The sequence below is a fragment of the Podarcis cretensis genome, assembly GCF_951804945.1.
Source record: "Podarcis cretensis genome assembly, chromosome: 15".
NCBI lineage: Eukaryota > Metazoa > Chordata > Lepidosauria > Squamata > Lacertidae > Podarcis > Podarcis cretensis.
The window spans coordinates 8,863,706-8,885,894 of NC_137185.1; the positions used below are offsets into that span (position 1 = coordinate 8,863,706).

General features: G+C 42.2%; 1 protein-coding gene across 2 annotated transcripts in view; it reads left to right on the top strand.

Annotated features, from left to right (window-relative positions):
• Nucleotides 1-20,408, top strand: part of NLK (nemo like kinase) — a 91,221-nt gene extending 70,813 nt beyond the window's left edge. Inside the window, exons 5-11 of one of the 2 annotated variants that reach the window (XM_079955676.1) lie at nt 1,091-1,176; nt 2,516-2,725; nt 7,414-7,515; nt 13,548-13,634; nt 16,354-16,552; nt 17,232-17,331; nt 18,415-20,408. In XM_079955676.1, coding sequence (XP_079811802.1) covers nt 1,091-1,176; nt 2,516-2,725; nt 7,414-7,515; nt 13,548-13,634; nt 16,354-16,552; nt 17,232-17,329 — 782 coding nt within the window. In that variant the 3' untranslated portion in view covers nt 17,330-17,331; nt 18,415-20,408. The remainder of the gene's footprint in view (nt 1-1,090; nt 1,177-2,515; nt 2,726-7,413; nt 7,516-13,547; nt 13,635-16,353; nt 16,553-17,231; nt 17,332-18,414) is intronic. The other variant, XM_079955675.1, reaches the window with a different exon arrangement.
• The last annotated feature ends 1,781 nt before the right edge of the window (nt 20,409-22,189 follow it).

Genomic DNA, 22,189 nt, shown 5'->3' on the forward strand with positions numbered 1-22,189 from the left:
GAAAGTTGGGCGATTTATAAGCCTTTAACAACAATGGTATACTTTATGGATCAGTCCTGCTCCATTTTTAATATGTTAATTCATTCCCTATGAATTATCCTCCCAAAATTAAAATGTCCCAGCATTTAAACTTGGTGAAAATAATGGGTTATATCTGATGTTAGTGCTGCTCAGAGTTAGACCTATTGAAATGAATGGGCATGCCTAACTTAGGTTTATAATCGTCAGTTGGTCTACTTTGAGCAGAACTTAGTTGAATACAACTCCATATCTTTTAATTTGAAGTTCAGTTCAGCTTGGAAGAATTTATTAAGTTGAACAAACCCAGTCTTTGGTGTTCAGAGAAAAAAATAAAACTAAACCTGCATAATCTTCAGCTATGCATACTCTGATGAAAACCACCACGCCTGGGCATACTTAGAAAATATATGGTTTTGATTTTGACTTGCATATCTCCCAAAGCTTCCAAAATATTTAACCAGTTGGAGTTAGTCTAGTAAGGGACCTTTTGGCCATGGTCAGTCTTAATAGTAGCACCTTGATATATGTCTTAAACTCCTAACTTTGTATGTACAAATTTTAGGCCTTCATAAAAAAAGTAAGGAGCAGATTTCCCCCCCAAGAAACAAAACTTTGCGTTACTTTTAATGTGGGAAAAATACTGGAGTGTTGACTCTGTTCTTTGATAACTTAACATTCTCCTCCAAATAGTCTGCTGCCCAAAAGAGAGCCTTCCAAACATATGTTAACTTGGAGATATAGAGTGTGCTAGTAAGCTGGAAATTCCTTATCAAATGCTACTATTACTGAGAACTGTAATTCTGCATTGAGAGCTTTGCAACAGATATCTGTTGCCTGGCTAGGTCAGTTTTTCATCGTAATGGAAGTCTGAAGAATGTAACTGCTCAACACCTTATGACAAAACATTGTAAATATGATGTCATATTTTGTATGTAGATGTAGCTCATGCCTTATGTCACGCAGTCACTCACACACCTTGCATGTCTTTCCAGGATCTGTTAATTCCTTTTACTCTATGCATAGTGGGCCTTTTTTTTTTACAGCTTCTCTTTTTTGTTTTTGTTTGCAGGTCTGAAATACCTACATTCGGCTGGTATTTTGCATCGAGACATTAAACCAGGGAACCTACTTGTGAACAGCAACTGTGTTCTTAAGGTGGGTTTTTTCACACCTATATAAAAAATACTGCACATGCCATGCCCAGGTCCAAAAAGGTGTTGCTATTTCTTTCAAAAATAGAAATAGGGGGTCACTTCTATAATCCGGTTGTTGTCTGTAGCTCTGAGATGCTTAAAGCAAAACCCAGGAACCCTGAACTTCCTAGGAAAAATCCCTAGTGATAAGTATGAGTTGATTCTCTTCAAGTAGGTGCCTCTTCATTTGAAAAGTTTGTTTCCTTTCATTCCGGTACATTGTTACCATTATGAATGTGGCATTGAACACAAGAGTTTTTGTAATCCACTCTCACATTTGTACAATATTGGGGAATAGCAATGCCTTGCTTTGACTTGGCTTGAAGAAGAGGGAGGACTATAATTTCTCCCCACCTCCTGCTCAGAAGCCAAGAGCATTTCTTCTCTGCAGATTAACAGCACAGTCTTGTGCACGTCTACTCATCCTGTTTCTTCTAAGTGAGTGGGTGTAGGAATGCAGCCCAGGAATCCAGCATGAGCCTGGTCCTTCCATCTGATCCAGCATAAAAGCTAAATTGATCCCGATATTTATCAATCATACAATGATTTGACTTGATCTGCACACCCTTCTGCTTCTAAGATCCACTATGTGCACAAAGGTCTCACTTATGGGTTTCCTCGTCCTCATTCTTATGGAGCAAAATACCTGCGTCTTGATTGTAGTAATTTATTCTGCAGATGGGGGCTTCTACGACTGAATGCTCCTCCATACAAAAATTAAAAAATCATATGCAGGGAAAACTCTTGTCAAAGTAAAGGCTAGGATAGAATCCTGCTCCCAAACAGTCTAGTTTACTTTGTAGAAGTTGGTGGGCCAGGGGGATTGTATATAGAAACATGAACACAGCTAATACTTTGGTAGGACAAACTCTTAATTGCACACAAAAAAATCTCAAAAACACGAGAAACCTAAGAAGTCTGAACACAAAGAAGACTTAACAGTTAGTGAACATTTCATCCCTATATTGGGAGAGCTAGATTTAGCATGAACGCAACTGTGAAATTTGAAAACTTGCCACCATCTGAAGTTTCAGGCATTTGCTGAAATATTTCAGATCCTGGTAATCCTGAACTGTTAAAAATTTAGCTAAACAAATGTGCATCCCATAGGTACATATGCCTGGTTTTCATATGTGTGTGGCTCAAACCAGGTTTTATGTGGACTATTTGGAGGAAGGCAGATTCAGATATCACAAAGCAGCCACCATTCTTAAATCTGTATATCTGTATATATACCAAGTATTTACTCACCTCTTTCTTTCTTTCTTTCTTTCTTTCTTTCTTTCTTTTTTTCTTTCCAGATCTGTGATTTTGGCTTGGCCAGGGTGGAAGAATTAGATGAATCTCGTCACATGACTCAGGAAGTTGTCACTCAGTATTATCGAGCTCCGGAAATCCTGATGGGCAGCCGTCACTACAGCAATGCTATCGACATCTGGTCTGTAGGCTGTATATTTGCAGAATTGCTAGGACGGAGAATATTGTTTCAAGCGCAAAGTCCCATTCAGCAGGTATGAAGGCATTTCAGTCTAACCCTGTTGATGAGCAAGTGATGCCCGGCTCTCTCACTCTTCTAGTGGATGGAATTCAGTGCGTGTCAAATTCTGGTCATTCTTAACATCCTGAAATCTCCATTGGGGTGGGTGGACAGTTGGATAAATGAAGTTGTAGTGTCTTAAGTAATGCTTTGAAGCAGCTTAGCCCTGTCCAAAATAAGGGAGAGTGTCCCATCTTTCTCTCTGGACTTTACAATGGATGACTTCCTGATGCAATTCAGATACTAGTTTAAACTTCACAGTTCAAAATCTCAAACTAGCACATCTGAACGTATCATCTCCTCTCATGTGAGCTTGCCCTGCTCCAAGTTTCTCCACCTTCAGAGGTGAGGGGGGTGGCTTCCTGTGATGGTCCTTTTGTGTGGTCACACCAAGACTTGAAAAATTTCCTCCCCAGGTATATTTCTCAGGTTTCTTCCTCTTTTCTGTGCCAGGGACCATTGTTCAGCAGTAGATGGCATTCTTTGCTTTCAGAATGTCCCAGGTTCAATCCCCAGTGAGCATCTCTAGCTAAGACTGGGGAGAGACCCCTGCCTGAAATCCTGGAGAGCCACTGCCAATCAGTGTAAACAATACTGAGCTATATGGAGTGTTGGTCTAACTCTGTACATAAAAGGCAACTTCCCATGTTCCTAACTAAAAATGTCTTTGTTGGGTTAAGCGCTTGGCAGCATTTAATTGTGATAGGATGTTTTTTAAAATGTATACATAGCTTTAATGGTGGCTGCCCCTTTGGCTTTGCATTTTTATTATAGTAAGGAATTCTGTTTAATTATTAGAGGGACCTAAACTGGTGGAAAGGTAGAATATAAATGTTTTAAATAAACAGGGGTTCCTGAACATTTGTGCAATGGTTCTTCTGCCCTTGTAGAACACTGAGCCGACAGCCTTGGTTCTTATTTTTCCTGGGTCCTTTAGCTCCTGCCTGCACATAACAAGTTTGCAGCTTGCTGATCTGATTCATGCTCACAGCAACCTTCTGAGGTAGATTGTCATCCTTCCTATATGACAGATGGGGAACGGAGGTTGAGAGAGAAGCTTGCCCAAGGCCGCCCATCTTGTCCAGGAGTTGCGAGGACAGGTGTGGGTGGCTGATAATTTGCAAACTAGAAGTGCTTTTAAAAAATAAAAAATAAAAACTTGGTTGAGAAAAAGTGAAATGCTATTCTGAAGTTTTTCATAGAATATAAAAATGCTTGGATAAATATACTGACAGTGTCACAGTCTTCCAGTGGTTAATATTTTAAGGATGCTAGTTTCCACTGTAACCTGTCATCTCCAGAGTTGAAGGGATTTTGCGACAATTTGCTGGGGATCGTATGTAACAAAGTAAACACAGTGTTATCAATAAATTGTTTCTGCCAGATTCTGGTGAAGAAGACCATGCTGTGGCTAAATGGAATTTGAGGTTTAGCAATACAGTGGTACCCCAGAAGTTGAACGGAATCCGTTCCGGAAGTCCATTCAACTTCTAAAACATTTGGAAACCAAGGTGTAGCTTCCGATTGGCTGCAGGAGCTTCCAATTGGAAGCCGTGGAAGCTGCGTTGGACGTTCAGGTTCCAAAGAACATTCACAAACCGTATCACTCACTTCCGGGTTTGTGACGTTCGGGAGCCAAAACGTTCGACTCACAACTGGATTTCATTCATATGAAGTCTACAATATCTACAAAGTATACCCATAGCTTCAGACAACCTGCACGGGATAAGGAAGTGCAGTTCTTCAGATAATAGAGTCCAGTTTGTCCCGCCTCAGCAGCTGAGAGAAAGAAAATTGCATGTGACATGAAGGAGTGAAAGACTTCATCCACTTTGTGTCATCCCCTACCCTACCTGCAGGATTGGAGGGCAGTAGAGCAGACCTTTGCCCACTATATAAAAACTTGTAGATCCAGCACTGAATCCCACTACACAGTTTGAGAAGCTAAACCTACCACCTAAATGGTGACTTGGTTGCTGCCATTTGCATTCTGCCAATGGTATATTCAGGCCAGTATCCGTAACACTGTGGTAGAAAGATTGCTGCCGTAGCTCAGTGGTAGGATGCACACTCCTTATGCAAGAGGTCCAGACTCAATCCTCATCATCCCCAGTTGAAGGATATTGAGTAGCAAGACTGGGAAAGACCTGTTCCTGAGCTGTTGCCAGTCAAAGTAGCAGGACTGGGCTACACAAACCTGCCCTAAATCAGTTTTTCAGGCTGCATCCTGACTTTAATTGCACTCATCATCGCTGTTAACCAATCAAGCTCAGATGTAGCACGCTTAATGTGCAAAACGTTTTGAAGTCTGTTACCTTCACAGGAACACTTTGTGAGGTAGGTTGCTATGCCCATTATTATTTTCATTATTATTTTTATCCTTCATCAACAAGTCCCAGGGCAGTTTGCAGCCATTTAAAATTCAGAATTATAATCAGTTAAAACAAATTGCAGTCACAGGAATAGGGGGAGTCCTGTAAACACAGGTCAAAGGCCAGGGTGAAGAGATGCATCTTCATCATTCGCCAAAAACCAAAATCAGTGCAATACGTTGTTGGGGCAACGGCAATAAAGGAGAACTGCCAAATACAATCACATTCTGCAAAACCTTTGCAAAATTACCACTCTTTGCATTGGTTTAGTATCTACAAAATGGTGAGCAACTTAGGCCCCAAATACCTGAAACTCCGCCTCCTTCCCTACAGATGCTCTCAAGTGTTAATATCAGCAGAGGGGCCCCTCCTGGTGCTCCTGCTGTCCTCAGATGTTTGGGTGGTGGTGACCCAGAAAAGGGGATTTTCTTTGGCAGCCCCAACATTTGTATTTTCCTCCCCACAGAGGTGCATCTGGCACTTTCTCTATACAGCTTTTCTCTTTCTGTTCTTTTGGGTACAGGTAGGTAGCCATGTTGGTCTGCCATAGTCAAAACAAAATAAAAAAATTCCTTCCAGTAGCACCTTAGAGACCAACTAAGTTTGTTATTGGTATGAGCTTTCTGAAGAAGTGTGCATGCACACGAAAGCTCATACCAATAACAAACTTAGTTGGTCTCTAAGGTGCTACTGGAAGGAATTTTTTTACCGTATTTTTCGGCTCATAGGGCGCACCTAGTTTTTTTGGGGGGAAATAAAGAAATTTTTTTTTATTTCCCCCCCAGACTTCCCGCCGGTCTCCCCAGGCTTGCGGATATCTGCCTGAAGACCGGGGCATGCTCTGCTGCGCTCCCCGGGTTTCGGGCTACAGGCTGCTGTCCGCAAGCCTTGGGAGCCCGACGGGAAGTCGCGTTGGGCTCCCAAGGCTTGTGGAGAGCTGCCCGAAGCCTGGGGTGCGCTCCGCTGCGCTCCCCAGGTTTCGTGCTGCAGGCTGCTGTCCACAAGCCTTGGGAGCCTGCGGGAACTCCCACGGGCTCCCAAGGCTTGTGGATAGCTTCCTGAAGCCTGGAGAGTGAGAGGGGTTGGTGCGCACTGACCCCTCTCGCTCTCCAGGCTTCAGCGAAAAGCCTGCATTCGCCCCATAGGACACACACACATTTCCCCTTCATTTTTGGAGGGGAAATAGTGCGTCCTATAGGGCGAAAAATACGGTATTTTGTTCTTTTGGGGTTTGCGTCACCGTGGGTTGTATCACATGGTTGTTCCACTCAGAGAGACCCATTGAAATGAATGGAAATGACTAACTAAGGTCTATTAATTTCAAATAGTCTTGTCTGAATAGAACGTAGGTGGACGCAACCCTGTGGGACTATGGACATGTCAGCCCTATTGTTTTCGGAGAGTTTCAGATCCTTCTAACCTTCCAGGCAATGGAGTTCTTGGAAGTTCTTTGAAGGGGCCTGAGGAATCCCTAAATTAGGCATCCCCAAACTCAGCCCTCTAGTTGTTTTGGGACTACAACTCCCATCATCCTTAGCTAACAGGACCAGTGGTCAGGGATAATGGGAGTTGTAGTTCCAAAACAGCTGGAGGGCCGAGTTTGAGGATGCCTGCCTTAAAAGATTGTCCAGCCCCCTCTAAAGGTTACTATTTCCAGGAAGCCCATTGGGCACCTAAAATAAACATTGATGGCTGCAATACATCTCCAGGTGAATATGCCTGCCACTTAAGATAATCTTAAGGAGCCTTTCTTTGTTACAAAGCCTTCTGAGACTAGGTGGATGTCTACCATCCAATGTGGCAATGCCCAAACTGTAGAACGGTCTGCTTGGATGTGTTTTCCTGGCACCATCTCTTGTCAAATTTTAGGAGCCAGGTGAAGTCTCCCCTGTTCTCTCATGTTTTTAATAGAAATTTATGTCCTCTTGTTGGCTTTTAATCTGCTGGTTTTACTGTCTTTTATCTTTGTGGGTTTATTTGTGGTTCTGAGGCAAGATATAAATCCCATACATGTGTAAACATGTACACATGCCACAGTTTCAAATAGTACCAGAAAGTGGAGAATAGAAGGGAAGAGGCTGATTGTGCAAAGTTGTGTATTCATTTAGGAAAATGGGAATCTGCCTTATACAGAGTCAGACCACTGAGTTCATCTAGCTCAGTATTTCTAAACTAACCGGCAGTGACTCTATCCCAAACTTACCCATGAATGTGTGTATGTGCTCATTATTTGAAAAGAATATGCTTCTATCCAGATTAAAATTGTGGACAATTTCTTCCATCTTTACAGTTGGATTTGATCACGGATCTCTTAGGAACACCGTCACTGGAAGCAATGAGGACAGCTTGTGAAGGCGCCAAGGCACACATACTCAGGGGTCCTCATAAACAGGTAGGATGAAAAACTATGACTCTGAATCTCCCAGCAAGCCCCATTCTGCAAGCACATTATGGAGGTGCTAATCTGGGCCTATTCTAATGTAAGATTTTAATACTCATTGCAATAAGTGGGCACAAGATTGAATGATAAATAACTGAAGGCCAGCCAGGAATCCTCTTTTTGGAATCATTTCATTAATTATTTTTTCAATGAAACACTATGCTGTATCACTAATACATTTAGTGAAATTGGACAAAAGGCAATACATTTTAGAAAAGTGGGACATCGAAGTTCAGACATATTAATCATATAAATTATCAAACATACATTCTTCAAAAACACTTTATCCTTCTACAAAACATTAGACAATTTAAGATACAAAACTCTAGGTCAAGATAACAAGTTGAGTATTTTTAATCCAAACCATTACAATTTTAGTGTACTTTGTGGTAGTTTCATTATAATAAAAGGAGCAGGTTTCCTCATGTTTAACCATGTTTATTATTTCAGAGTACTTTAAGTGGTCGAATTCCTGTTCAGTGCATTGACTTTATACCTACCCTATTTCACCAAAAAAATGCATAAACATTTTATTCAGAATTGCTGACTCCCGTATTTTGGTATACCATTCATTCTCTTAGCTCTTGGTATTTCCATTCTCTGTCAATTTTCAGCATATTTTTAATAAAGATTATAAAATAAGAAAGTATCCTAAAATAGAGTTTGGGTGTAGTTCAGTTAAGTTACATTCTGCCTTATCTTCAGAGTGTTTCCCCTAGTGCTTCTGTGTGGTTTCCCAGCCCAACCACTGACCAGACTTTTTAGAGCTTTAGTTGTGCTGAAGCATATGCCTTCCAACCATACCCTGTGTATGTCGCATCACATGAGGCTTTGTGCTTCACAGCCCATCTCTTGGCCAGTAAAAGTAGTTTCTGACCTAGAGAACTAGGTGACCTCACAGGTTCTTTCATTTCTGTGTTTCTGCAGTATTTAGTTTTTTTCTGAATGCATGGTACCTTTTAAACCAAGGACACTTGAGGAGCAGGAAATGGTTCCAGGCAGCAGTTACAAAGTGAATTACCTAAATATATGGCACGAGAACATATGTGTAACTCTTTATTCCTGGATTCAAGACATAGTTGCCTGTTACAATAGGTTTCTATTGGAGAAAGCAGGCAGGTCTGCTTGACCTGGGGTATAGCTGGCAGTGTGTGGTTCTAGTGAACCATGCATAGCAAACCACGAGAAAGTTCTGAGTTCGTGTGCATTGATGGTAGCATATGAACAATAACACTTAGGCTAAATTAGAATGAATACAATCCAATTACTTAAACAAGCCACTTAACCTCAATTTCTTTCACCATCTGTGTCTTGGGCATATCCGCAGAAGATATAAGGAAATTAAATATAATGCTTGGAGACTATAAAGTGACTTGTAAATCTGTAGAGGAGCAGCTGCCTCATTCAAGAAAATGTATCACTTTAGCAGAGGATGTTAACTTGCACAAGTAATTCTGATAAATGTGAAGCTCAAATGGAACATTCCCAGCTCTCAAACAAGCTCTGTGTCCTTTAAAAAAGAGGGGGGAAAACAGAATTCACTGAAATTCTGATAGAATTGGGTATAGAGAGCTATGATTTTGTGCATGCAGGGTCATAAATAATACAGCTAAGGAATTATAAGTTTATTAGAGCTTTTGAAGAAAAATAGGGCAGGAAACCTCTCTGTAGATAAAGACTTTGTTTCCTTAGGCAACCATAATAGAATGGATCAATCATTGTGTGTGTGAATACAATGGAGAGGCAATGAATGGGAGCAGAAGGTCAATTTTGCAGTTCCTGAGATATGAGGCCTGCTAGCTGAGTGGTAAATCCCATTTTTTGCACACACTTGTTAAATAATTCCCTGAAAGGACAACTGGGCAAAAGGTCCTGCCTAAGACCCTGTCTGTCGGAGGAGGCAGTACCAGACTAAGTGGACTAGTGGCTTGACATAGGAACATAGGAAGTTGCCTTGTACTTAGTCAGAACCATACGTCCCTCTCGGTCAGAGTTTTAGGCAGGGTTCCCACCCAACTTTAAGATGAGATACCAGGGATTAAACCTGGGACTTTCAACATGCAAAGCAGATTCTGTACCAATGAGCTGTAACCCTTCCCTTTTACTTACACAATGCAGCTTCATATAAGACACGCTTGGTTTTATAGCAGTTTGAATATGTGATATAAATCAATAGCCATCCTCTGCATCCCTGCAGAGCATTCATTCTCACTTGGCTTTTTTGCCTTTTTTGGCTTGGGGTGGGGATAAACTGTGGCAGGTGTAAGATGTCTTGCCCAAGGAGCTTCCCCTACAGCTTTCATGAAACATTTAATACAGTTTGCCAGCTTCTGTAAAGCTATTGTAGCACAACCTTTTCTATTAATGTTCTCCCATAAATAGATAAGGCAAAGGCTTGATTGCTTCATCATATTTCAGGCAGAGTATGTTTTAGTCCTTGGTTGGCATACAGCATATTCCTCCCACATACCAATAACAATTAATCATCTTCCATTAATAGGAAAACTCTTATATAATCTCCTCCCCCCCTCCCTTTCTTTGCTCCTAATGGTTTTTTCCCAGCACCTGCACACTCTAGACCTCTTGTAATAAGCTTTGCTTTTTATATTTGCATAGGAAAGCAGATGATTTATTTAAAAAAAGAAAAAGCACCATGCTAAGGAAATGATAGTGTAGGAAGTGCTGGAGAACAAACAGCTTCAAAGCCCAGAATTTTAGGCAATGTTCTTTTTAAAAAAGAAAATGGCAAGGCTTTTAGATTTGCATAAAGAGGTCAGGGCTATTTTTGTCTGTGAAAATTACTTTTAATTTTGGAGCTGTTTCCCCTACTCCCCCCTTGTGCTCTCATTCTAATTTTAAGATCAGGCACCCTCAGGCTGAAATCTCTCAGCATCCTTGATCCAATGCATAGTGACTCAGAAGAGCATAGCTTCTACTAGTCTTTTTGTCGGACAGTGGATACTGTTAGGTTGAGCCACTGGAAAGGAAGGGTGAGAACGGAGGGCCAATGTCCAAAATGCTTCCGCACCATAATCTCCAACGGGTAGTCCCTGGTCTCCTGTAGTTCATATGGCCCTAAGAGATGTTGGCAGTATTTAGTGAAACATCTTTCATTGTGCGGAAGAGTCTTCTGTTTCTAGGGAGGTCATTGAAATAATGACTTGGGTGTGTGTGTGAGGGTTTGAAGGTTCAGCGGAAGGAATAAAGTGGCTCTGGCAAGAGCAGATCAAAATGCAAGAACCAAACATGAAGCTAGAACAAGGAGCTGCAAACTCTGCCCTGGGGGCTACATTCTCTTTCCGCCATATGCACACAAGTCTCCACAAATAATTTTGCTAGGAGCAAGCGGCTCTGGCCCCCCAGCAAACAGGTTGTGTGGCTTTCTGCAGATCCTTGTTCCCAAAAATATTGGCAAACTTGAAGAGAAGGTAGTAAGTAGCAGGAGTCTTTACACTGCCTGGAAAAGAGGCGCCTGCTGTTCCTTTTGTGATATCACACCATGCCTCTCTCCCAAGCCCATTGTCTGCCAGAGGGTGGTGGGGTGGGTGTGTTGGTGACCACAACTAATGGTTGTCTAGTAAGCCAGCCACTGCCTTCCTCCCCTCATATACCTCTCCCTCAAACCATGGGCTTAGGTTGTACCTTAAACTGTGATGGGCTTTAACTAATACATTGGTGTGTGTCCATCTTGGCTGAAAATCAGTTTGTCAATGTAATAAATACTAGTGTCTTTATACAAAAAGAGGGCAGCATTACTTGCTTGTTCTGTGAACGGAATTTAATATACATTAAGAAAGAAGCAAAAGTAACTTGACCCATAATGCGTGTTTTCACCCAAAACATGGTTCTGTGAATAGCAACAGTAGCTTTGGAGAGGTACAGTGGTACCTTCGTTCTCGAATGGCTTGGCTCCTGAACGGCGCAAACCCAGAAGTAACTGTTCCAGTTTGCGAACGTTTTTTGGAAGCCTAACGTCCGACGCAGCTTCCGCTTCAGTGCAGGAAGCTCTTGCAGCCAATCGGAAGCCATGCCTTGGTTTTTGAATGGTTTCAGGAGTCAAACGGACTCCCAGAATGGATTAAGTTCGAGAACCAAGGCACCAATGTACAGTACTTCATTTCCTGAGCTCAAGCATGGGTATGTAAAAAGGGGGGGGGGGAGTAACCAAAATCCATTCTGAAGAAACTTATGAGTGACTAAGATAGTAAGCTTAAAATTAAAATAAATGAAAACCTGGGTTTTGTGGTCTTAAAATACTACATAGCATAATCCTTGTTCTTATGTTTCTTAGGGAGATTCTAAGTAAGAATGTCTGTGTTCATTGGATGCTATGTGTGTGTACGCTTGAGTGCGCATGTGCGTGCATGGAGAGACTATGCTGACAATGAAGAGTAGTATTGTGATTGGAAGGAGGGATGTCCTCCAAATGAACAATAATAATACATAGCAGGTAGGTAGGTGGGTAGGTAGTAGATAGATAACTTGCGTGAAGCCCTTAGAACATTATTTCAATGACCTTTTAACACCCCTGTAGGTTTGGTTCAGGTTATCTTCCCACTGAAGATGCGTGTCTGAGGGTGGGGGAGAAAGAGACTGTAAAAAGTTCACTCAGCAAGTTGATGAGTTTACATACCTTTAAATATATAGAATTTACCAATTATGTACAGCATTACTGGACAATATCAATGACCTTCAGAATGAGGATATATATGAATACTTACGCGGATTCTATGCTTCAGGAATCCTTACTGAACAAAAATGGGAGGAGATGCTCCAGACCTGACAGATTTCTGGAATGCAGGAATCAACTGACCTTGGATTTCCAGCTAGCAGGGCTGCCACTCAAACAAACAAAAACAAACAAACAAACAAAAACACCTGACTGGCTTCTCCAGTCCATCTAACTCATTATAGAAATAAGGTCATTTTTGTTATAACGATTTAAGTTTTGTTCAACAGCCAACCTCAGTTTCCCAATTTCTCACTTTTGTGTTAATTCCAGTTTACCCTCACAATTCTAAGAGAACTGCAGTGATTAAATCTTAGAAAACCTGTCCTCTTTATCTCCTTTTGTGTACACATTTCCATAACCTAGAAAACCTAGAAACTTGCTTCATTGAATGAAACAAAATACTGAGGGGTTTTGAACCCACATTCTGCTCCAGATAATAGGCCTATTTTAACAATAACTTTAAAAGATACAAGATGAGCTTTTCTGAGCTCTTTCCCTTTTCTTTTTTCAGTTTTAGCAGGGTTGTCTCCTGTATTTCTTCCCCTGCTTGCCTTCATTTAAGAAAGTTAAAATCAAGTCTTCTAGCAGCTCTGTGAAAAAGCAAATGCATATTGCTATGCGAAAATGAAGGTGGGATTGGCCTGATGAGTTTTTGAAATGAGACACTTGCATTTATCCCACAGAGCTCTTCTTATATACCTGTGTGGATTCTAGCAGAGGGATGTGGAAACTGTGGCCCTCCAGATGTTGCTGGAGTCTAGCTCCCATCAGCCCCAGACAGCATATCCATGGATGATGGGAGTTGTAGTATATCTGGGTGGCTGCAAGTTAGCCACCCCTTCTCTAGGTGTCTGTAGGTGTTCTGTTCATATGTGAAACTTTCCTGTGAGCACAGAGAGACAAAATTGGCATGCTAAGCTCTCCTCCTGCCTTGCCCTCACTTGTGAAAGGGCAAGGTGTGAGCAGGGAACCCCTACTACCCATGCAAAGTTTCCCACATGAGTTACAATCTGCATGATTGGGGATCTGAGTTGCTTGAGAACCCTTCATGGAGGTTTTCTGCTGCAGACCTCGCTTCTCCCACATTTTGGAGGGTGACTGGGGACAGGAGCTTAGCACATTGTCCCATTTCTGTCCCGCTGTGCTCAGATTTGGGCTTCACACAAGTAGCACAATTGCACTGGGTTTTTATGTTAAGGGTGAATTGCATGTATCAGATGAGGCTCAGCCCATTTTCTCTTTCTTTTCACAGCCATCCCTTCCTGTCCTGTATACATTATCCAGCCAAGCTACACATGAAGCTGTTCATCTCCTTTGTAGGATGTTGGTCTTTGATCCAGTGAGTTGGTGCTTCGTGTTCTGCATTTTGAAAGGGTGGGGAATGGGTGGAAATCAAAAAATATATTTGTGTGTGCACAGAGGGTTAAGGTCGCTTGGCTCCATAGCAATCTTGACACCATGTCCACATTCACTGAAGTCTCCGGTGAGGTGGCTGATGCAGCCTGGTCACATGGACAAGGTGCTTGTAATTATGCAGCCAGCCGCATGTTCCCTCAGCCCTTGCCCCTCTTGGATGATTAAAGCTTGCCCGAGGAGGTTTGCCCAGATGGCTCCAGGGCATGATCAGCACATCCTTGTGCGAAGGAGTGAGCCCAGCCATCTTGAAAGAGGCACACAAACAACTGCAAAAAGCCCACCCTGTACCCATTGATTTGTGACAACTACTGTTTGGTCACAAGTATCCCCATTTGAGGGAAGGTGAAGGGGGAAACTGCTCCAATATCACTGAAAGGAGAGTAGGAGACACTGGGCTTAAACAGAGCACATGCATGAGTCGCAGTCCTCACTCTGTGAAAAACCGTTTCAATGAAGCTGTGTGGACATAGTTCCCCATTTCATACTGGAACACAGGTGCATGTCAAATTTGCAGATTTCCATAGCCCCTTGTGAATCTTCATGGGTCTCCATTTCTTCTTCTTCTTCATTCTGCAAGCAAACACTGCTTTTAAAACAGTTCTGTTGCCTGAGCTCATCTGAGCTCCTTTCAACTCATCTATCCGGCTGTGGATTTTCTATCTTTACAACCGGCCACCCTCGGAAGGGAAGTGGGATTCTATCATGCAAAGGTGTTTGGTGACTCATCCTGGGCTCCCTTCTTCAGCTTAAGTGTTGGTGGCAGAACACTTGATTGGCACCATGTGGGCGCTTGCCTTTCTGTAGCAAGTGGTTTTTTCCACTTCCCTTTTGCCACTTGTGTGGAGGGCTCTGTGCTTTCCTCTTTGGTCTCGAGCCCTTTGTTCTTGGCTTCAACTTTTCACTTTCCATGAAGCATCCTTGGCTTTCCCTCATTTTAGCAATACTGAGAGGCAGCCTGTGGCTAGAGGACTCTTGAGGGTGGCTGTGGAATGCTGACAGCAGATGAGTTACTCCTTCCTCCAAAAAGCCCTATCTCTTTGCTCAGACCTTCCTGGAAGAGCATATTTGGCATGCCTGGGGTTTTTTTTGCCTGTGGTGAGAGGTATGGCAGAGGCTCCCTAAAGAGGAATTCTGTCGCTGTTTTGCTTTACAATGCTCCAGAGTTAACAGGCCCTTAGGAAGCAGACCACACTCCCTCAAAACCAAGCAGTATGGGAAGCTCTGGGGCAAGAAGGCATACCAAACTCATCGGAGGCTTGCTTTGCTTTGCTTTTAATACTTTTACAATGGTTTTGCAACAACAACATTCAGCACAAAGCAGCTCACAATATGAAAATAATAGCATTAAAAAGTAGCAATTCTTATTGCTATAATTGTACCAAAAAGACAATAGCCTACAAGGCAAAACAACAACAACCATATTCATCAAAACAGTTGATGCAGTTCAATACAAACTTACAATCACAATACAGTGGTACCTCAGGTTAAGAACTTAATTCGTTCTGGAGGTCCGTTCTTAACCTGAAACTGTTCTTAACCTGAGGTACCACTTTAGCTAATGGGGCCTCCCTCCACTGCCACACCGCAATTTCTGTTCTCATCCTGAAGCAAAGTTCTTAAGCTGAGGTACTATTTCTGGGTTAGCACTGTAACCTGAAGCGTCTATAACCCAAGGTACCACTGTATCAGAAATGGTTGCTGAGCAATAACCCCGTGCTAGCTGGCATACTCTCTTTGGGAAGGGGCTTCTTTGCCCAGAGCAGCAGCTGCAGCACCGCAGTCCCAGGCAGCAAGATCTTTTGTAGCTTCGACTTCTTTTTCAGCCTCAGAGAATTTCTGTGTTGTTTTCTGAGGGGTGGGGCAACAGGTTCCACAGAAGATCCAGATTGCCTAGGATGTCTTTTCCCATACGGGATATTAAAGGCAACCCCTTTCCACACTCCCTTTGGAGGAGTGCACTTGGCGGGGCGGGGGGTCTATCCTCTCAGGGGCTGCAGGCAAAAAAGCCACAGGACAAGAGTCCTTTAGCTCTTGCACTCAGTGCCCTAATGGCTCACACCTCTGGCAAGGCATGAACTTTCAAAATTTCCAAGAGGTAAGGAGAATAGACAGGCCTGATGAGTTTAAGATTTTCGAGTGGAACCTCACAGGTACAGACTCCCAGAAAATGCCTTCTTTCTCTATAAAACGGATGTCTATGTCTCCCCATCTCTCGCTCTCTCTTTCTCTCCCCACCTAATATGTTTTACATATTAATCCAACCTATCTATAAACAGCTAGCGCTCTTAATAAGATTCACTTTGGGTCCAGGGGTTCAATTTAGTCTTGGAGGCTATTTGCAACAAAGTTATTTAATAGTATCGGAACTACTGTTCCAGAAGGCATTTCTGGTGGGGTGGGGTGGGGTGCGGAAGAGTATATGGTTTAACTTATGAGCCACCTGTCGCCACGTGGGGAAAAGTTGAATTATTCGCAGCGCTATTTCAAGCAAACACTGCCTCCTAGTGGTTTTTGTAGTACTACACAGAGGTTAGAAAAAATGATTAGTTTTATATTTGCATGTTGTGAATACGTGTGAGCAAATAAAAATCCCCCTTTAAAATAATTAATTGTGTTTTTCTCCCCCTCCCTTCATATTCCAGTCCAAAAGAATATCCGCTAAGGATGCCTTAGCTCATCCATATCTTGACGAAGGGCGTTTGCGATATCATACCTGTATGTGTAAATGTTGTTTTTCCACCTCTACTGGAAGAGTTTACACCAGTGATTTTGAACCCATCACGAATCCCAAATTCGATGATACGTTTGAAAAGAACCTCAGTTCTGTTCGGCAGGTTAAAGGTCAGTATTTTAGGTTAGGAATGTCTCATTCCTCTTGGTTATTGTTGACTGCTTTGTTGTTATGTATAAAGCAGGGCATACATAATATGTGTGCACATTGTGCCTGGAGAGCATAATGTTGAGAGCATCCTTTACTACAGCATATGTATGAAAAGTGCCCCTCTTTTATGTGTGAGTTCTGAAATACATGCAAAATGAGAATGTTTTGGCATTTTGCAAATTTCTGCTCCACAAGGTGTTGCTGTTTTTCCTAGGCATGTTCGGAGCAAAGAGGTTTTTTTTTTAATTACTGTAGAGATTTCCTTACTTAGTTGACCATGACTCATGGTGTTAATCAACTTAAGTTTCCTTTAAGCAGGTGACCACTCTAATTACACTTTGTGTGATTGTTCAGTAGTAGAAAGAAAGAAAGAAAGAAAGAAAGAAAGAAAGAAAGAAAGAAAGAACACAGTAGAACTCCTGAATATTTTGAGAAAAACCAAACTGAGTTAGGAGGTGAGGAGCTTTGGGCTCCTGCAGTACATCCTGTTCTGATGAATGTTTGTGTTTCTCAAGTGGTGTTGCTTGACTTTTTTGCATGCTTCCCCCCTGTACAACCCTAATGTACTATGCAGTTCTTATCAGCTTGTGTGAAGTCGGGTTTGCTTCCTTTCATCCCCGATCACTTCTTGTTTTTCAGAAATAATCCATCAGTTCATTTTGGAACAGCAGAAAGGAAACAGAGTGCCTCTGTGCATCAACCCGCAATCTGCTGCTTTTAAGAGCTTTATTAGGTAACTGTATGTAATCACATCTGGTATTCATTCACCTTTTTTTTTTTTTTAGTGGTGCAGCAACTTTTAAAATGAAGCCTATATTTGAATTAAGGGCTCTGCAACAACTTTAGCCATGCACCTAACGTATTATTTGAGTGCTTTAATGTTTACCATGATTAGGTTTTGTCCAGCAAGAGCCGCTGTCATGCAAAACCCCACTGAACAGGAACAGGGAGCACTTGGCAAGTTGTTCCCTTGGGTTTTTTTCAGGGCACTACAATCTTTGACTTGATCAGGTGTGCTAGAAGCATTCCAAAAAGCATTCCATAAAGCAGTAATCAGCCACTCATCCAGGAAAAGGAATTGGTGTTAAGCAGAGAAGGGGATAGGAAGCCAGTAGAAGGAATTAAGTTACACACCTTGATCAACAAGGGGTTTGAATGCCTCTTGACCAGGCTTCCTCAATCTCAGCCCCCCCAGATGTTTTGAGACTACAGTTCCCATCATCCCTGACCACTGGTCCTGCTAGCTAGGGATCATGGGAGTTGCAGGCCAAAAACATCTGGAGGGGCGAGTTTGAGTAAGCCTGCTCTTGACAGGAGAGTTGTGAGGGGAACTGAGATGTGAGAGGAAGGTTGCAAGAGCCAAGATGGGAAATAGGTAAGGCAAGAGCACAGCGTTCATACAAAGGGACATTTAAAGCACATTTCCCTTCTGAATAATCCTGACAATTATAATTTGCACCTCACCGAATTCAGAAGAACCTTCACAAACTACAGTTGAGATGAATCTCTTGGTGGGCATGGATGTGCTTTCAGTGTATGGAATGTATACAGCCTAAGAGGCAGATCCTTCTTTTGCAACATATGGCCTTACTATCTCTCTCTCTGTTTCTGAGCAACCACAGTCACACCTCTCGAATCAGGGGGCGATATTTCTTCCGCAGTATGTGCATTCTGGCTGCCAAGGCTCTCCTGCCCCCCCGCGCCCTGCCCCACAGACATGTAGCAAGTGCCACTGCCATGCTAGCATGCGGCGTGGCCTTCTCTGTGTTCCTGTGGCCTCTTGCAGGTGAACGCTGATCTTCTGTGTCTTTCTGCCTTCCAGTTCCACGGTCGCTCAGCCATCTGAGATGCCACCATCTCCACTGGTCTGGGAGTAACGTGGAAGATGTACTACTGAAGACATAATGTAGCTTTCCACTGGATTCTGGGATTTGCAATTCTGGACATTTAATCATGCTTGTACTGTAATTTTACTAATGAAGTTTTAAATTAACAACCACTATCCTTGTATGATATATGAATAAGACTTAGAAATGTTTAACTAGGCTTTTAAAATTCCTGTCACGGGTGGGGTTGTGCTTTTAGGAGAAGAAAAAAATTATTTTATCCAGAGTTGCACATGTTTTGTCTTTAAAGTATGAATTGTAGCGCAGCTGTAATCTTGCTTGGCTCTGAACAAACAGAGGGTTTGAACCAAATTGGTGGGGAAGTTGCTTTAAAAATAAATAAATGATGGGGCTTTTCTTCTTCTTCTTTTTTCCAAGTCGATAAGTCATTTTTGATATTGAGCCATTCCTGAAGATTAGGGATTTTTTTCTAAAACAAGAGAATAAAAAGTTTAGGGAGTACAGAAGTTTTAAAAACTGTGACCAATCATGAAACCCACCTGATGACAATAGCCCAGCTTCTGTGGGCAAGTGTCATCTGGCAGTTTAGAAGAACCCTTTACGTAGCTTCTCACTAGTGGGGGTGATTGTGTGCTGTTTTCCAATCAGATGTTGCGAGTAGAAAGAATGAGTTTGTGACTAGGGAGAGATGAGACTCCTTTCCCCTTTCCTTTTTAACCCCCCTTCCTCTGGTATAAATAAATATATATAAATATATATATATTTAATCTATTTTTATTAGAAGTTTTTTCTGCTCTTTTCTTACATAAACCATCCCTTTCTACCCCACCTCCCGCGTGCATCTGCAAATGTGTGTAAATAATTCCATTTCCGGGGCTAATAATGTCAAAGAATCTTGCTATCCATTGCTGTGTAAAGAGAGAGAGAGAGGGAGAGAGAGAGAGAGCGCAAGAGAGGAAGTAGCTTGCACATTTTTAGGTCTGTGAAACATTGTGGGTTTTGGGTTTTTTTTTTAATTCTGCACTGGACAGTCAGCGAAAAAGAAAAGCAAAAAATGCAAAAAAAAAAAAAAGCACATAGCGAATTACGTTAATTGTATTTGTGTCCATAGGCAAAGCTGTGGAAGTCTTGAAATGTCACAGTAGTAAATGACTTTTATTACGTTTTGGCTAATTCCTTTTTTTGTGTGTGTTCTGTTCAAACACTGAATTATTTTGTGCATATGTGTATATATATATATGAACACAAACTGAAGGCCTCTACCTCCTGGAGTATACAACTTGGTTTGTTTACCTCCACATGATTTTTATTTTTATTTTTAAGTTCAGTGTGGAGACTTGAAACTTGAATGTCCCTCCCAACTTTTATATTTAAAAAAGGCAAGAAAAATTGAAGACTGTTTTTCACCTGTACAAAGAAATAATGAATGGATGGTCTTAAATTTTGAACATTGGTCTGGGATATTGAGAGAGAGTGAGAGAGAGAGAGAAAGAAAAAGAAACCTTGGTGTTTGTCATGGACAATTAACTGTTAAAGTTATTGTAAGTTATCTGTATTTAGCAGAGTATTTTCAAGAAGAGTGATCTGAGCTGGAACTGAATACTATTAGTTAAGTTATGTTTTGGAAGTTTTAACTTCAATGAAGTAATTATTTTGCTGTGAAAGAGACAAACGTTGAATTTCTCGAACAAAGATGATGAAATATCTTTGTTTTTTATGTGGCTCGTGAGGAATTAAAAACAACAACAACAAGAACAACAACAACCAACTGAAGCATTTCAATTCACTTGAATGAATGAGAAAACGTGTTTTAACTTAAATATGAGCCCAAGAAGACACTGGTATGAAAGGTAAAATCTCAGAGGTTGGTCTGTTAAATGTGGCACACTTGCGGGTCACTTTGTACAATGTAGATTTTGAAGTACAGTGGTGGAAACATTAAATGTGACATTTGAAACAAACAAAAGAAGCACCGTGACTAAGTCTTCTGTTCTCCATCTGGCCGAGGCGGGTTGTGGATTCTCTTGCTGACTTCTCCTTTATATTGAATCCACGTTCTTGGATGTGGGACTTGGGCTGTGTTTGCTACATGGAGTTGTCAAATGAACAGATCATTCAGAGGCTGCATGCCAGCTGCTGGAGACTTAAGATGTGGACCTCTAGGGCAGGGGTAGAGACTTTCCTTCCTGTGCAGGGCTCCATTCCTCTCGGGGGTAGAGTTTATTTCTTAAAGGCCTCCTGGTTAGTCGGGGCTGATCTGGCCATAGAAGCTGAAAGGGGGTGGGGCTACTACTATTCTCCATCCTCACTGCCCATCAGGCTACCATAGGGATTTCGCTTGTCAAGGAGCTTTTGCTCTTGCTTGCTTCCGTCCTATAAGGAAGCTTCCTTACACAGAGTCAGACAGTTGGCCCATCTACCTCAGTATTGTCCACTCTGACTGGCAGCAGCAGCAGCAGACTATGATTTCATACTGGGAATGCTCTTGGCCTTACCTGGCCATGCCAGGGATTGCACTAAGGACCTTCTGCATACAAAGCAGATGCTCTACCACTGAGCTGTAGCCCTGCAATGTGCTTTTCATATAAAACCTGTACACAATTCCTCTGGCATGTGCATTGCCCCTACAGCACTTTGAAGCACATTCTACGGCACTTTCATTGCCTTGTCTTACTCCCCCCCCCCCCCCCATTTGAACAATCAAAACATTTTAACCCTCATCTCTTAGGGATGATTTATTCTGAACTGGATTTATTCTAAACTGGCATTTACCGTATTTTAAGTGCCCCTCTGGAACCTTTTGGATTTGGAGTGCCAACAGTGGAGCTTGTCCGTTTTGCCTCGCACATCCAAAAACCTCTTCCCACACATCACCATCTCATCCATGCTCCAAGACTCTTCAACTTTGCCCGTCTGGTTGTAAAACTAGAAACATACAAATCACAGGAAGAAGGAGAATACATCAAAGGATGGTTTGTGTGCTGTTAATAAAGGAACAATTGAGGTTAAACACAGGTCATTTAGGATTTGTTACATCCTATTGGCGAAAAACCCATCTGGGGGGTTGTTTTTCCCCACCACACACTTCCAATAAATTGTCAGTATATTTGGGGTTGGTTATTGCTGTCGGCTGAGTAGTTGTATTGTCCATGGTAAGTACGTCCCATAACTTTGCTATTCCAGCCAGTAGTGACAACTGCCCATTGGATTTGGTGGGCCAGAAGGCAGGAAGCCCAAACAGCAGGTAAAGTCAGAACCAATTCTCATTTTGTCCCCATCCTCCGCACTGCTGAGTTTGACAAAGGTAACTGAGGCAGTGGAGGAGGAAACTGTGAGAGAAGTCCATGCCATGGACTGGTTTTTAGGAAGCAGGCAGGTGGAGCCTGCCTGAGTTTAGGTTGGTGGGGCAGTACCCTGTTCGTCCTAATGGACCCATCTTCATCGAACACATCTTGAAAATAGCGTGAGGTCTTGTTTTCCTTTTTTCGGTGTGCTCTGGGTCCTAACCACAGGCAAGAGAGTAATACGATCTCTCTCTTAATTGCAGGAATTGACGTACTGTCTGAATGTCAGGTTAGATGAGCTCCATCCAAGTTGCTATGCTATGCCAGCTTCCCATTGCACTGATGGGAACTTAATAGGAAATCACAGTGGTTTTGATGGTACCCAAGTGACTGGTGATGCTTTTAAAACTCTGGTGTGTACCTTGGGATGCCATTGTGGTACAGAGGTTAGAAGTGCCTTTCTCGA